Consider the following 14452-nt stretch of genomic DNA (forward strand, 5'->3'; position numbering starts at 1 on the left):
CCAAGTCCGAGAAACGTGAGAGCAATGGCTTTAGTGTGTGGTCTTTCATAGGGGAACATCTTTACTGGGCATGTACATATTATCCCGTTATTTAAAGTAGTAACAGATTTATTTGAGATTTAGTTTATCTTCCTAAACCATTAACTTTGAGTCTATCTTCCAAACTTCCACCTATTTAGTATTTTCGTTATAGTAGAAGGAAAAAATTATGAGTCTAGTTAAACTGTGTCTTCACTCTTAACCAGTCAAAATACTCAAACACAATCGACTTTACTACTTAGTTAGTCATAGTCCGTGATATTTGCAAAACTAGAACCCACTTTGAATTTGTCATCATGAATAATTTCACTTTATTTTATTTAGTATTAACTAAAATAATATTACTTTTCAATTAGCAAAATAATATTTAGTATTAACTAAAACTAGAACCCTCTGTTTCTTTTCAAGGCTACATAACTGTGAAAACCACTGCTCTAGCAAAACCGAAACTCAGAGATTTATAGATGAATATTCCAAGTACTATACTCCAGGTATCATCAACTTATTTTGTTCTCTCTTTCACTACATCTTTTTTATGTTCTTGTTTGAGACTTTTGTACCTCATTTGGTAGGCAGTTGCATCTATGGCGATTTTCTCTTGAAGACTTCGAAAGTGCTGTCTGCCACAAGGAGAGTAATGTGGTTCTTATCATGGAATCAGTTGATGTAAGTCATACTAACCTATACTTGCGTCCAATTGTTCTTTTTCTTTTAAATTCTTTTTTGACATGTGAATATACACTTTAAACATTTAGTTTCTATGGTTCAATTTATACAACAGCAAGGTAAGTCATTATCATAACACTTTTGATTATTTGATCATAACACTTTGGTAAGACCATCACAAAACTAAATCCACAAAAAACTTTTCTTTCAACTTCAAGTTTGTACTCATGGTTCTAATTAAAAGAATGTTAACTATTTTTGCTGGGAAAGTTAGATTTAATAGAAGCGGCAAAAATTGTTGGTTTTTGTTTTGTTTTGTTTTTTTTTTGATAAAAAGAAAGATAAAAAAGTAGAAGCGGTAAAAACACCCGGTAAAAATATTGTTTTTACACCTATCTCCCACTCACGAAAACAAAAGTAAAATATTATCTTTCTCCACGTTCTCTACCTAGGAAACTGACTAGTGTCTCAATATAAAGTTGAGATCGGAGCCCTCTCTCCTTGGGTCCTTCGATTTTAACCTCCTCTCTTGTCAGTTCTCTCCCGATCCCCCGCTGTAGTTAGCTCTTCCAAAACCTTCGATTTCAAGGTTTGAATTTTGTAGATACTCTCTTCCCGATCCTCTAGTTCTCTTGGTTTTGTTATAAAGTGTTTGATTTCTTCTAAATTGTTTGGATATGTTATATATTATTTCTCTTTGCTAATTACAGATGCGCCCACCAATCAACATTGGTGGTCGTTTGTATGGACAATCATCGAGTTCTCAAGCTGCTGGTTTTCAAAGAACTTTGCCTCCTAGAATTTCGAATCCCCAAGCTGCAAACGTTGAACCAGTCGAGCAGAGGGAAGAAAATTTACCTGTGCAACGTGATGTTCGAGTGCTTGATCCGGCTCGAAGAAATGGAGCTAAATGGTATTGTTCTTCCTTTTTTTTTTTGTTTCAGACACTACTGTTTAATGTAACAAAGTAAAGTGTGAATTAATTAATACACATGCAACAGGTTCAAACACAACACCGAAGTATCAACTCGTGTTAGGAAAATCATTGAAGGGAATTTCAAAGGAGCGTGGTATAGCTGGAATAAGGTGCCGCAATACTATAGAGATGCTTGGTTTTCAACATTTAAGGTTTGATTTAGTTATGTATAAACTATTTTTCAGAAATAAGTTTATATTCAATACATGTCTAATAATATATATATATATATATATATCTATACACAGACAAGGTTTCAGTGGGATCCCACGATTGAGCATCTAGTTAAAGCCAACTTTGATGCACTTGCTGCTACTCGTCTCAAAGGAATGGTTAGTCTTGCAAAGTCCAAGGGAAAACAACCTGAGTGGATTCTGTCTGAACATTGGGAAAAAATGGTAGATTACTGGAAGACTCCAAAAGCCAAGGAAAAAAGTGAAAAAGCTCGTTCTTCACGATTATTTAGTCGTGATGGTTTAGGTCCACATTGTCACAGAGCTGGATCACGTTCTTATGCAAAAGTGAAAGATGTTTTGGTAATGTTTATATTTTTGGTAGCGAATATGTTTTTTTTTTGTTTAAAATTTTGTTATTTTTTAAAGTTTCTTTTGTGTTTTGTTCACAGGAAGCAAATAATGAACTCTTCCTTCATTGCTGTGATGAGAAAAACACACCAAAAATCCGATGGGTCATATGTTGATGAGAGAGCACGACTAATTGCTGAAGCGTATGATGAACATCTTCTAGAACGCTTGGCACAAATGGAGTCCTCTAATGGAGAGGTTTTGACAATGGATTCTCTGACCATCGAGGAGAAAAATGACATCTATGTTAAGGTAGCTTTCTACATAATATATGTATTTTGGTAGCTAGCTAATATATATACTTACTGTTTTTTATAACTTCCATTATGTTTTATTTGATATGCTTGTATGACTTTTGATTGTTGGCATATCATGTAGTTTTTTTTTTATAAAAACCTACTATTATCAAAATCTAGTATCTTATTTACAGAATGTATTTTTTTTTTTTCACTTTAATCTTTTTTTGTTTCCTTGGAGCTTTGAGAAAGTTTTGCATGTCAATGAATTCTTATTAGCATACTTTGTGTTTTCTTTTGTAGATTGCTGGTATATCGAAACAAGGTCGTGTATTTGGACTTGGATCACTCCAAAGTGGGGTTTCTATGTCTTTAGATGGTTTGGCTGTGCCCCCTCAAGCTACTGAAGAAGTAGGAACATTAACGCTACGAGTTCAAGAGCTGGAAATGGAATTGCAAAAGAGTCGTGAAGATAATGTGGTTATTCAGAAACGACTCGATTCTGTGGAGCAACTGATTCAATCTTTTGCAGGTCCCAGTGGATCAAATGCAGCAGCTCCATCTACTCCACAAACTTCCATTGGTGTTGGTTCGTTTGCTCATGCTACCTAGTTTGGTTTTACTTTGTTTGCTAATGTTACTTTGCTTATTTGCTTCTGTTTATGTTGTTAAGTTTATTTTGCTTTTGTTTGCTGAAGTTTAGACCATCACGTTTGTTTCTTTTTTATAACAATTTCGTTTTGTATGTTGATTTGGTAATTTAATCAGTTTTATTATTTATCAAATTATTTTAGTGGTTATTATATATATTAAATATTTATGCTAATTTTAGTGGATAAATATATGATGAAAATATAATAAGAATTGAGACAAATTTTAGAGACAAATTTTAGACACAAAATATGACGTTATAGTTTACAAACTTCGAGCAATATAATAGTCACACAATATTTCGTTTTGGAGATGATGTTTACAGTCAATAATTGTGACGATTAAATAACAGTTTTTATGGCGTTTTATGACTATAGTTATGTTGTAAAAAGTTACATATTTGAGACATTATGATGATTACAAAATATGACGGTGTTGAGACTATATTTTTAGTCGGTAAGTGTAACGCTTAACCAACGATTTTTTAGTCATCACTTGTGACTGTTTAGTGACAACAATGTTGTCGTAATGTCTGACATAATTGAGACGTTATGATAGTCAATAAATATGACGATTTTGAGACAATTTTTGTAGTCGGTAATTATAATGTTTTTGTTACTCTTATTTCTTGTCACTTATTGTTACAATATAGTTACTAGATATATTCGTCCCAATATTGTGACGCATCTGTTACAAAAAAAATTTTGTGACGACTTTATTGCAACCGTTTAAAAATTGTCACAAATTCGTCACAAAATTTTTATTGTTACGAATCTATACTATTAAAAGGGAAGCACTTTTAATAATTAGACATAGATTAAGATATCATTACATGAAAATATGTGGATCTCGGGTTGGCCCAGTATATTCCTATTCGGATTGTGAATAATGTGACTAAGAGGATGGGTTCTAAATCTGTATCCAAACATATACAATCACTTAAATTTATTACCATAAGAATCAGACTCTTCAATTTGAAAAAATATATATGTAAACATATTTAATTTCGTAATATATTTTGAGATACTTCTGGAAACAAAAATTTATTTTTAATATAATGATAACTATTTGATTGGGTAAGAATTGGTCAAATCTAATTTGTTATCATAAATTACGTGGTTAATTTAAGGAAACAAATATTGGTTTATTAAAAATGGAAATAGATAACGTTAGATTTTCAAATTTGTTCAAAAAAATTATTAATATTTTATGGAAATAAAAGAATAATTATAAACAAGAAATAACTAATGAAATATCTTTAAAAGGAATATGCTCTTCAATATTGATTTCAAGTCGATTAATAAGAAAGTATTACAAAAATATATTTAAATTACAGGCAATATATACATATCCGTAAACTATTATTTTAAAACTTATGAAAATATTTTAATGTTTAGTTAAATAACGGATCTACAAAATCCTATTTTTGTGTAAATTCTAATTTTAAAAATATTAAGTTTAATAAAAATAAATAACGATTAAAAGTTGAAATTAAAATCTGTAATAAATTTTTATCGACTGTGGTTTGAAATTAATTGTAGATAATTTAAAGAATTAATAATTGATATTATATTTCCGATATCCTGAAAATTTTAATAAGATTTGTTGTTATACTTATAAATTAAAGATATTCTTTTAGTCATGTAACAAATATTAAAACAAAATATGGGTAAATATATGATGACGAAATTTGTGGAAACCATCAACGAACAATTAGGAAATTTATGCAATATTTATGGCAAAAAAATATCTTAACAATAAATGAAAAATTTCAAACAGATATCTAACTTTTTCCCATACCATTTTCCTATATATATAACGTAGTATTTGTGTTTAAGCCTTGAATATATACATATTTTTTTGTTTCAATTTTGATAGCACATATTTTTTTTGTTCTTTTTGCTAATTGTAGTAGAATCTAATTTGAGTTTTTATGCTGATTTCAGCGTTCAAATGGAGCATGAGACGGTTGTTTCTCCACTTGTGTGTCACTATCTCTTCAAACCAATGGTACTTTAATCTATTAATTCTTAATTTTTCTTATTTTTTTTGGTGGATTTTATATTATGGTGAGTTGATCTTTATTTTACCTAACACACCTTTTGAATGGAAAAACTTAAAAATCGAGCTCTTATTAAATCATCAAAAATATTAATCATGATATATAGAAGATCTGGAAGAGTTGTTGATAGAAAATGGATCCTCAAACCGACTCATCGAGCTAAATGATAATTTTTGTACTTTCCTGAATTTTAAAATTCTTGGTTGAATTGTCTATTAAACCAAAGAAAAAACCAGGATACAGTTTATACTTTGATGTAGGGGGATGTTATTGTAGGGAAGATTTGGGCAGGTCGCAACATATTGATGTTTGATTGTGCAAGGGAAAGAGAATTATTGCAGAGATTGGATGTCAACCATCCGAGCCAAAAGGTGCCATCGATTATTTGGATTGCTGGTGATATGAATTAGTACAAACAACTAAACATTTCAAAATGTTAATATTTTCATGAGCGGAATGTTAAATTATGTAATTTTGTCTCTTTGATTTTGTTTAAAAGTGATTTTGTATATTATTAATTTGTGTGTTTTGTTATTGAAGATGGAAAACTTTGCCTCGATATTTTGGACTCGGAATCTAACTCATGTGAATGTGATACACATAAATATTAAGAATTTAATTGTTTGGTATATTTCTATTTTTTATTTAAGATAGATAATAATAAGGGTGTGTTTATGCATGGTTTTAGCCATGGAAAATGTTGGATCACACAAGAATCAAGTACAAAAAAGATATAACTAAACTATACTAATTAATCTTATTACGACAAATAGAAAGAAAAAAAAACAAAAAAAGAAGAAGAGAATTTTAGATTATATTGACTTTTTCAATTATGAAAATAGTTATTATATTTGTAATATATAATCTAACCACAATATACTATTTTGAAAAATAGCATATTCTTTATATATTTTTTCTGATTTTAGATTCATTCACTATCTAAAAAATGGAAATATTATCAGTTTTCAAAAATATTAATTTAAATTATATGTTTTATATACTATGTTCATAGGTGAAAATAATTTATTTATACTATTATTTTTAATTATAGTTGTCTTTACATATAATAAATACAAATATGATCATTCTTTTTGTATAAATGGAATTTAAAACAAATCGAATATTAAACTGATATGGATCTGGATTATGAACATTAATATTCCTTAAAAAATTTTAATATGTTTACAGACATTATCCCACACATATATAATATATAATAATTCTAATAGCAAACTAAGTTTTTGAAATCAATTCCGCACGTACGTGCGGGTCCAAATCTAGTTTGTTATTATTGAGACGAAATATTTGGTATCAATACGACCATTTTTTTGTAGTGTAATATATTTAGTGCTACGAAGAGAGATGGTTATTTTATATAGGTTCAAGTATTAGTATTTCCTTTTTATTATAGTACTTTCCTCTTTTAATTTTAGGTAAGAAAAGAAAATGTTAAAACAAATTAGCTTAATTATTTTATTTTATTCCAGTTTGGATAAATATGCATTTATATGTTAAGCTTTTCTTTTCCTTTTAGTGTGTTTACATTTACAACAATGCCATATCAAATAATTCCAAAATTATTCCAACTCAACAAGTTAACAACTTATCCCGACTTCTATTTACATTATCATTATAGAATTCCACCAATGGAGTTGCCCTTACATTCTCTTAAGTTTTTATGTGGTCGTTGGGCCAAAAGCATAGACCATAGGCCAAGAGTATTGGAAATGGAACAAACATTCATTTACATGAGCTAAGTGTTGTCTTTATGTCCCAATATCCGATCACTAGTTCTGACTTACTGGTGAGTTGTGCCATCAATTTACCAAATGTTATAAATACTTTATCTAAAGTATATAGAATTTAGCTAAGATTTTGAGCACTATATCTACCTCATGTTATTAAGGCAATGAGAAGAAGAACCATAGAGTTCATGACAACAAGGCCGATTAACTCGAATAAAAGGTTTTGTAACCATCAGTAGATTTATTTAGAATATAGAGAAGTCGAGATTTCTTATTTGATGCAACAATAAATACATAAGTTCTAGTGATTTTCAGGTTCCACGGAGGGCACGAACACGTTCTTGAATCAATTTCCTTTCCCAATCAGCAACGTCTTCAAATGCATTCTCAGGGAGACTCTCAAATGGCTCTTTCCAGGGATCATTCTTGGCAAGATCATATGTTGCACCGCGGATGGCTCCTTTGTTAGGCCCACATGGACGCTTCGATACCAATGTGTCATAAGCCGTGTTAAGCTGTTCCAAAAACACAGAATCAGATAGCAAAAAAGTTCTTGGAGTGAAGTTGAGTGAGTGAGACCTTTTTTACTTACGTTCATGTCACAGAACCAATACATATAAGCAATGGAAACCCCTGGAGCTCTTCCCAATCCAGCTGAGCAATGCACGTAGACTCTTCCTTTACCTTCTGAAACCGCCCATTCCAAAGAAGAAACAGCTTTTGGTAGTTGGCTTCTCAACGAAAGCGGATCAAAGTCTTTTGCCTAACAGAATTAGAAAACCAAACTGATAAACGAAAAAAAAAAAACTCAGATTCACATGATTGAATTCACAGGTTAAGAAGGCAAGAAGTGATCCTTACGGGCCTTCTCATGTGACGGATTCCAAGCTCCTTACATCGTGTAACAATGGAGTCTAGATCGATTCCCCAATAGTCAATGTCCTTGTCCTGCTGCAAGTTAAGTATGTAAGCAACATTCTCTTCCTGCTTCAAGTGATCTATGTCCTCAGGTTTCTGTGGCTGCGACCCAACAATTAGTTCATCTCTTATCAATGTATAGTTCATACCTGAAAACAGGACAAAGACCAAAACAACGTGAGAAAAAATCATCACTTAGAACCGTGTCTCCACATGAAACACTAAATCCTTATAACACAGCTACTAATTGTGTTGTCCAGAATACACTGTCCTGTGTGTTTTTAGCTTCATACAAAACACTAAATCCTTGTAAAACACAGCTATCAATTTGATAAATTTGTTTCCAAGTTCAAGAAACCATATACTCCAAAGTTCTTGGAACTTAAAGAACTACACTCACCTTCCTCAATAACACTCTCTCAGTTCAAATCTAATCAAACACTAGCCAACCTAAACACAAAGTCAAATGAATGAACACTGTTCTACTCTTGACAAACAAAGAAAGAAATCATAAATTATGAACAAAATCGAAGAAAAGATGTATACCAAGATCATGATGATACTCATAAGGGCTCCTCATCAATCTCTTCATAGCAGTATTGTAATCCTCCATTTTGTTCTTGGAGCTAAGAGAAACCCCATTTGTTCCTGAGCTTTCTCCAGAGATTTTGCAGGATACCCCCGAAAGATTTCTCAGAAATCTCACATCAAACGATGAAGAACCGAAGCAAGAAGGTCTATCCTTTTCTCGGGAGTATCTAGTCACCGGGAAAATAGAGCTCTTGATTCCAATCACACTCATCGTCTCTCTATCTCTCGTTCTTTCACCTGATGCAACATTGAAATCTCTGCAGTAACGTATGCGTTTCACAATAATGGCCGGTGGTGTCACACAAAACGATAACGACACATTTGTGTTATTGGGCTTTTTTATTTAATGGGCCTTTTAGTAAAGTGTTATTTAGCCCATTAAGTAAAACCCTAATTTTTACCTCGCCTGTATACTTGTCGAAACGAGCCATAATCTAGTTCCCTCCTCTTCTTCGCCGGCACTTGCCCATCGTCTGCTTCCCTCCCCAAGCCGGCGAAAATGGTGAGTTTAATCTTCTGTTTCGTGTAGTTGATTCTCTTCGATTTCAATATATGTATTCATCAGACTTGATCATTCATTTGATTAGATATACTCAGACGTCTGATCATGTGAACTTCATTGCTTAGATTTTTGTAACTAGATTGTTCCATCTCCCAGGAATCTGGTTTTAGTTTGTATCGTTCTTTCAACTTATTTGTGTTTTTGGATTTCAGACCAAGAGGACCAAGAAGGCTGGAATTGTCGGCAAATATGGTTAGTATTCAGAAACCAATCCTTGGCTATATAGCTGTTGCTGTAAAGTATGCAACTTTAGAATTCTCTTGATTCATATGTTGAAACGAATTATTATCAGATCACGAACAGAGAAGTGAAATGTCTCTATTATCCTCAATCTGAATCTATTTGAATTTGTTGTGTTTGCAAAGGTACACGATATGGTGCCAGTCTTAGGAAGCAGATCAAGAAGATGGAAGTGAGTCAACACAGCAAGTACTTCTGCGAGTTCTGCGGAAAGGTACTCCTCATTTACCACCTCTTGAGTAAACATATCGTCATTGAATTCAATAAGGCTATCAGTTTGCAAAGCTCTTTTGTTTTTCAATTTTGTGAAATAAGTTTTTGGTTATATGTAGTACGCGGTGAAGAGGAAAGCTGTTGGTATTTGGGGTTGCAAAGATTGCGGTAAAGTGAAAGCAGGCGGTGCATACACAATGAACACAGCTAGTGCTGTCACAGTTAGGAGTACTATTAGACGGTTGAGAGAGCAAACCGAGAGCTAGATCCAGAGAATCCTATCCTTCCCATCACTGTGAGAAGTCCTTTTTGTCCTATCAAAATATCAGAAGAGTTCCATCTGCATTTATCCTTGATTCAGATTAACTAAAGAGAAGAGAAGTATCCCCCTTGACTCCTTTTGGGGTTTTCCCTTTTTGTTTCTGTATTGAACCTTCCAATGAAGTTTACAGTTTGGTTTACCAATGTCAAAATTTCTACAGTTTACTTTATTTCTCCCACCACATTTTTACACTTTCCTCTACAAGAGAAATAAATCAAATAATGCAATCACTAGTCTTTTCTTCCTAAGAAAGAAACCAAAAAAATCAAAGAGTAACAAAAAAAAATGTAAAAATCTATACGGTAGTATCATTATCAGTCTCACTAGCTTTGACAAGTCCATTATTATGATTAACCTCTTCTTCTTCTTCCACTCTCCTTTTCAAAAACCCAAACTTAACCAAACCTTCTTCACCCCAATCCCACAGATGCAACACAACGTAACTCCCAATCCCACCGATCAACCCATACGCGACGGAGTAAGTCAACGGCATCAGAATCATCGTCACAAACGCCGGAATCGCTTCCCTCATATCTTCCCAATCAATCTCCGTAACCGATTTCATCATCATCACTCCAACTAATATCAACGGCGGACCAACCGCCCAAGCCGGAATCGAAGCTAGCAACGGCGTGAAAAACATCGCTAAGAAGAAATAAACCGCCACCGTAACCGCCGTTAGCCCCGTCCTCCCACCTTCTCTTATCCCCGTCGACGATTCTATAAACACCGTCACCGGAGATGTTCCGAGCAAGGACCCGATCACAATCGCAGACGCGTCTGACATAAATGCGAAATACTGTCCGGCGAAATCTCCGTTCTCGTCTACGAATCCGGCGAATCTAGCCATCGAGTAAAGCGTCCCCGTCGTATCTAATATATCCACGTAGAGAAACGTCACCAGAGCTTCCCAGAAATGTCCTTTGCTCATACCGGAGAAGCTCAAAGCTCCGGCCGTGTGTTTGATGACGTGTACATCGACGATTTTTTTGAAATAATCGTGAGCTGCGTCTCCGGCTGATGTATTCGGAAACGCCGTTACCTCGGTGTTACGGAACCACGAGATCGCCGTTACGAAGACGATCCCGTAGATCATAGCTCCTTTAACGTTCTTAACCAAACAATAAGCTATGATCACGAATCCGACTATACCTAACCAGAACGTTGGAGACTCCATTCGTCCGTGAACGCACATGATATCGCCGGAAACTGCTCCTCCGGTTAGTAAACTAACGGTTCCGTTAGCCGACGTTATAACGGGAGCTAAAGAGACTCGTGACGATGTTGGACAAGCGGCGAGAGTGACGAGAGTTGATGGACTGTAACCGACTAAACCGATTCCTTGATTGTTCTGTAAACCGATGAAAGCTAGGAACAGTCCGATTCCGGCGGAGGAGCTGATTCTGACCGGTTTAGGGACAAGTTTCGCGAGCTTTGCTCTGAAACCTATGGCGGAGATGAAGAGAAATATCAATCCTTCGATGAACACGGCGGCGAGTGCGGTCCGGTATGAGATTGAACCGGATCCGTGAAAACCGACGACGGTGTAAGCGAAATAAGCGTTAGTTCCCATTCCCGGAGCTAAAGCCAACGGGAGATTCGCCATCAGTCCCATGATTACGCATCCGATTAGTGAGGCAGCTACGGTGGCGACGATTAGATCCTTTCGGATTCCTTCAACGCATGCGGCGTAACCGGGATTAACCGGGTTGAATTTACAAGAAACGTCGGGTTGGAGTAATCGGAGACCCGGTCCGGTACACTGAGAAGGGTTGATGGTTGGGTTAGAGCAGAGAGGGATACAGTCGGAAACAGAGCAAGTACCACCGGAATCAGAGAGGATAGAAGCGTTGACGGCGAGGATATAAGCCATGGTTAAGAAAGTGGCGGTACCAGCACGGAGCTCAGTGGTGAAAGTTGAATTACGTTCGGCGAGTTTGAAACGTTTACCAACCCGGCTCGAACCAACGTAGGTGTTGAGCCGGTTTAGTAGCTTGGGTTTGGGTCTAGTACTAGTAGTAGTAGAAGGTAGTTGTTGCTCCATTAGAGGAGATGAGATGATCACATAGAACAGAAGTAAAAGAAAGAAAAATACAAAAGTTGTTTTAGTTTTTGGGGTTTTGTAATCTAGTGAAAGAGAATAGGGTTGTGCTTATATATATATATATCAGAGAGGATTATATAATACAGCTGTGTGTGGGGGAGATTAGGGAGCTTTTGATATGATTAGAGAAAGAGGAAAGATTCTGGTTACTGGTTAGAGAGGAATGGGATCTTTAGAAGAGAAGTATCTCACATGTAACCATGTGTCCACGATTCTTGCTCACCTTTATTTACATCTTGTAACAGTCAGTTTTGTACTTTAAAAAAAATATATATATATATAGATAATCTCTGACTATTGAATTTGTTTAGGATTATTGTAATCCTGTAGGCATATGTATTCACACGTATTTTTCGGCAAGAGTATTTTATTTTTCGTTTAGGATTCTTGCATATGAATTGGGTGAACAATATGCAACATGATTTAATTTTATTATTGTGTATGTATGCATACATACAAGGCAATTGCGGCCAACAAAGGTTACGTTTACAAAGTTGGCTACAAAATACAAATGTGAACAACTCTTAACCTAGCTCTTAATTAACTCCTATTATATATTTGACCAATTGACTTACATGGCTTTGACCTCTCAACCTCAACTTTTCTTCATTTGGTAGTCTATAGGTAGACATAATTTCGCAAAATTTAAATGTTGTTTTGATATTATTCCAAGCTAAATATCCCCTTTGCGTTAATGTTGTTTTTCGGAAATATTATGTTTAAAGGTCTTACGAGTGAGTTACAACGCTAATTTTTTTTTTTTTTTTTGTATTGTATGAGAATTGATCATTTAGTTTTCAAGTGGGATCATCGTTTGAGTAATCTTTTGAACTCAATTTTGTTGGTGGGGAAGTCAAAGATATCGGTTTGACTACGATTGATCGAGTTCGTGTAGTTTGGTTTATTTAATCGTGTACCTTATTATAAAAAAAACGAAGATCTCATAGAAAACTACACTAAAATTTTAGTGAACCATATAGGAAAGAAAATTTATATTTTAAACAATTACTCAAATACAAATAAGCCGATTTTGGTGAAGACAAGAAGATCATTAGAAATAGACGTCGCACTAATCAACTTATAAAGAATTCGAAAAAGTAGTTCATTCATTTATAGCACCTACGTGGACATAAATGATATTTTCCACGATCTATTTTAGTACGTAAGAGAAAATTAGCAATGCATACACAAGAGAATATATAATATGTTTTTGTGTAGTTATTTTGATCATAACCTAAAATATGTGAAAACTTGTTCATGAATAAATGGTAAGATGATAAACTAATGTAGATTTTGAACGTACGTAAGATATCTTTTTGGGACCATCCATTAATAAGTGTGTCTTTGTTACGAGTGCCAGTGCCATGCTATTTATTGTTTGGGTCTCACTATCAACGTACAAGTTTACGACACTTATTGATAGTATCAATTTATTTTTGTAGGCCGCAGTATTTATTTCCAAAATCTACGTAGTATATAAGTTGTCTTTAGCATTCGATAAAAGGAAAACGTTTTTATCATTTTAGTTTGTTAAATGTATAAACCAGCGTACAAATAACCTTTTTACCATTTCCAAAGAGAGTGATCTATCACCTAGTATCTACATATTGACCAACCATCCACATTGTGTATGTTGATTGTTGATGTAAGCTTGTGATTAACACTTGGCAGTTTGGAATAGGAAGAGCTTTTAGAATGGCTTTTTTTTTGGCTTTTAGAATTACGAGTTTATGGTTTTACCGTTTTAGCTATTATTATCTTTTTTCAATATATATATATATATATATATATATTAAATATATTTCGGGGTAAATTCTAAAGAAACCACTATTTATTTTTATAACGAAAATAATATATAAGGATGTATGTAAACAGTGATATGGTCATCTTACCTATGTCATATATGATGACGAAGACGACGAATGATTAATCGAAGATATAGACTATAGTAGTAAGAATATTGAATTTATAGTACTCGTCGTTCAAGCTTTATATATGTAGAAGACATTCACAATTTTCTAACCGTACCAATATCAACTAGAAGATGGTATTGTGTATGAAAAGTTTGCAGAATTACGTAATGATAGTGTATTGTGGCACAAGGAAACGAATAACACAAAGAATGCCTCGCATCATCATGAAGTAAACGAAGATAAAGATTCATCGATTCATGGACGAGATAATAGACGTCCCAAATCATGTTTTTAGTGACCTTACTAATATCCTCACAAGTAGGAATTCATATCGCAACACAAATAGACCATACAAAATTTTAGACTTGTGAAAGATTACCATCTCAGTCCAACTTTTATATGCTCATATTAATATTTTCATAATTTGAAATAATACAATTTGAATTGTTTAAAAGAATTAAAAATAATACTACTATTTGGTTTGTAAATTTATGGTATCAATTATTGGAAAAAAATAGATTGGTGGTGGCCGACTTCACGTGAGGAGATGCCCTCATTGGACAGTCATTTTGCTTTTGGAGTAATAAATTTTGCCAATTAATAAATGCAATTCACCCACTTGACAACAGT

At 33.8% G+C, this 14452-nt stretch overlaps 3 protein-coding genes and 1 pseudogene across 4 annotated transcripts; 2 read left to right on the top strand and 2 right to left on the bottom strand.

Annotated features, from left to right (window-relative positions):
* Positions 1-1191: 1191 nt before the first annotated feature.
* Positions 1192-3286, top strand: LOC104745284 (uncharacterized; annotated as a pseudogene). Its single transcript, XR_015581872.1, has 6 exons — positions 1192-1294; positions 1416-1618; positions 1707-1833; positions 1930-2217; positions 2307-2517; positions 2805-3286. The product of XR_015581872.1 is annotated as an uncharacterized LOC104745284 (transcript).
* Positions 3287-7087: 3801 nt separating this feature from the next.
* On the bottom strand, positions 7088-8761 carry LOC104745286 (phosphoglucan phosphatase LSF2, chloroplastic). The gene is made up of 4 exons (XM_010466485.2): positions 8424-8761; positions 7821-8026; positions 7552-7722; positions 7088-7474 (listed from the first exon to the last, which is right to left on the bottom strand). The coding sequence occupies exons 1-4, from the start codon at positions 8677-8679 to the stop codon at positions 7271-7273; spliced, it is 837 nt and encodes a 278-aa protein (XP_010464787.2). The 5' UTR covers positions 8680-8761; the 3' UTR covers positions 7088-7270.
* Positions 8762-8869: 108 nt separating this feature from the next.
* Positions 8870-9974, top strand: LOC104745287 (large ribosomal subunit protein eL43z). The gene is made up of 4 exons (XM_010466486.3): positions 8870-8970; positions 9183-9222; positions 9396-9484; positions 9603-9974. Exons 1-4 carry the CDS (start codon positions 8968-8970, stop codon positions 9747-9749), a joined length of 279 nt encoding a protein of 92 aa, XP_010464788.1. The 5' UTR covers positions 8870-8967; the 3' UTR covers positions 9750-9974.
* On the bottom strand, positions 9941-12272 carry LOC147926273 (adenine/guanine permease AZG1). Its single transcript, XM_087487719.1, has one exon. The coding sequence runs from the start codon at positions 11847-11849 to the stop codon at positions 10101-10103; it is 1749 nt and encodes a 582-aa protein (XP_087343845.1). The 5' UTR covers positions 11850-12272; the 3' UTR covers positions 9941-10100.
* Between the last annotated feature and the right edge of the window lie 2180 nt (positions 12273-14452).

This window comes from Camelina sativa, chromosome 15 (genome assembly GCF_030686135.1).
Source record: "Camelina sativa cultivar CO46 ecotype springtype chromosome 15, ASM3068613v1".
Lineage (NCBI taxonomy): Eukaryota > Viridiplantae > Streptophyta > Magnoliopsida > Brassicales > Brassicaceae > Camelina > Camelina sativa.

Bases quoted from the DNA above. Each gene is read 5' to 3' on its own strand.
- LOC104745286 (XM_010466485.2), bottom strand. From the start codon at position 8,679: ATGAGTGTGATTGGAATCAAGAGCTCTATTTTCCCGGTGACTAGATAC. The intron at 8,027-8,423 runs GTATACATCTTT...TCCTGTTTTCAG, and splicing joins TGAGTATCATCATGATCTTG to GTATGAACTATACATTGATA. The intron at 7,475-7,551 runs GTAAGTAAAAAA...TTTTTGGAACAG, and splicing joins ATTGGTTCTGTGACATGAAC to CTTAACACGGCTTATGACAC.
- LOC104745287 (XM_010466486.3), top strand. The intron at 9,223-9,395 runs GTTAGTATTCAG...GTGTTTGCAAAG, and splicing joins TGGAATTGTCGGCAAATATG to GTACACGATATGGTGCCAGT. The intron at 9,485-9,602 runs GTACTCCTCATT...GGTTATATGTAG, and splicing joins TCTGCGAGTTCTGCGGAAAG to TACGCGGTGAAGAGGAAAGC.
- LOC147926273 (XM_087487719.1), bottom strand. From the start codon at position 11,849: ATGGAGCAACAACTACCTTCTACTACTACTAGTACTAGACCCAAACCC.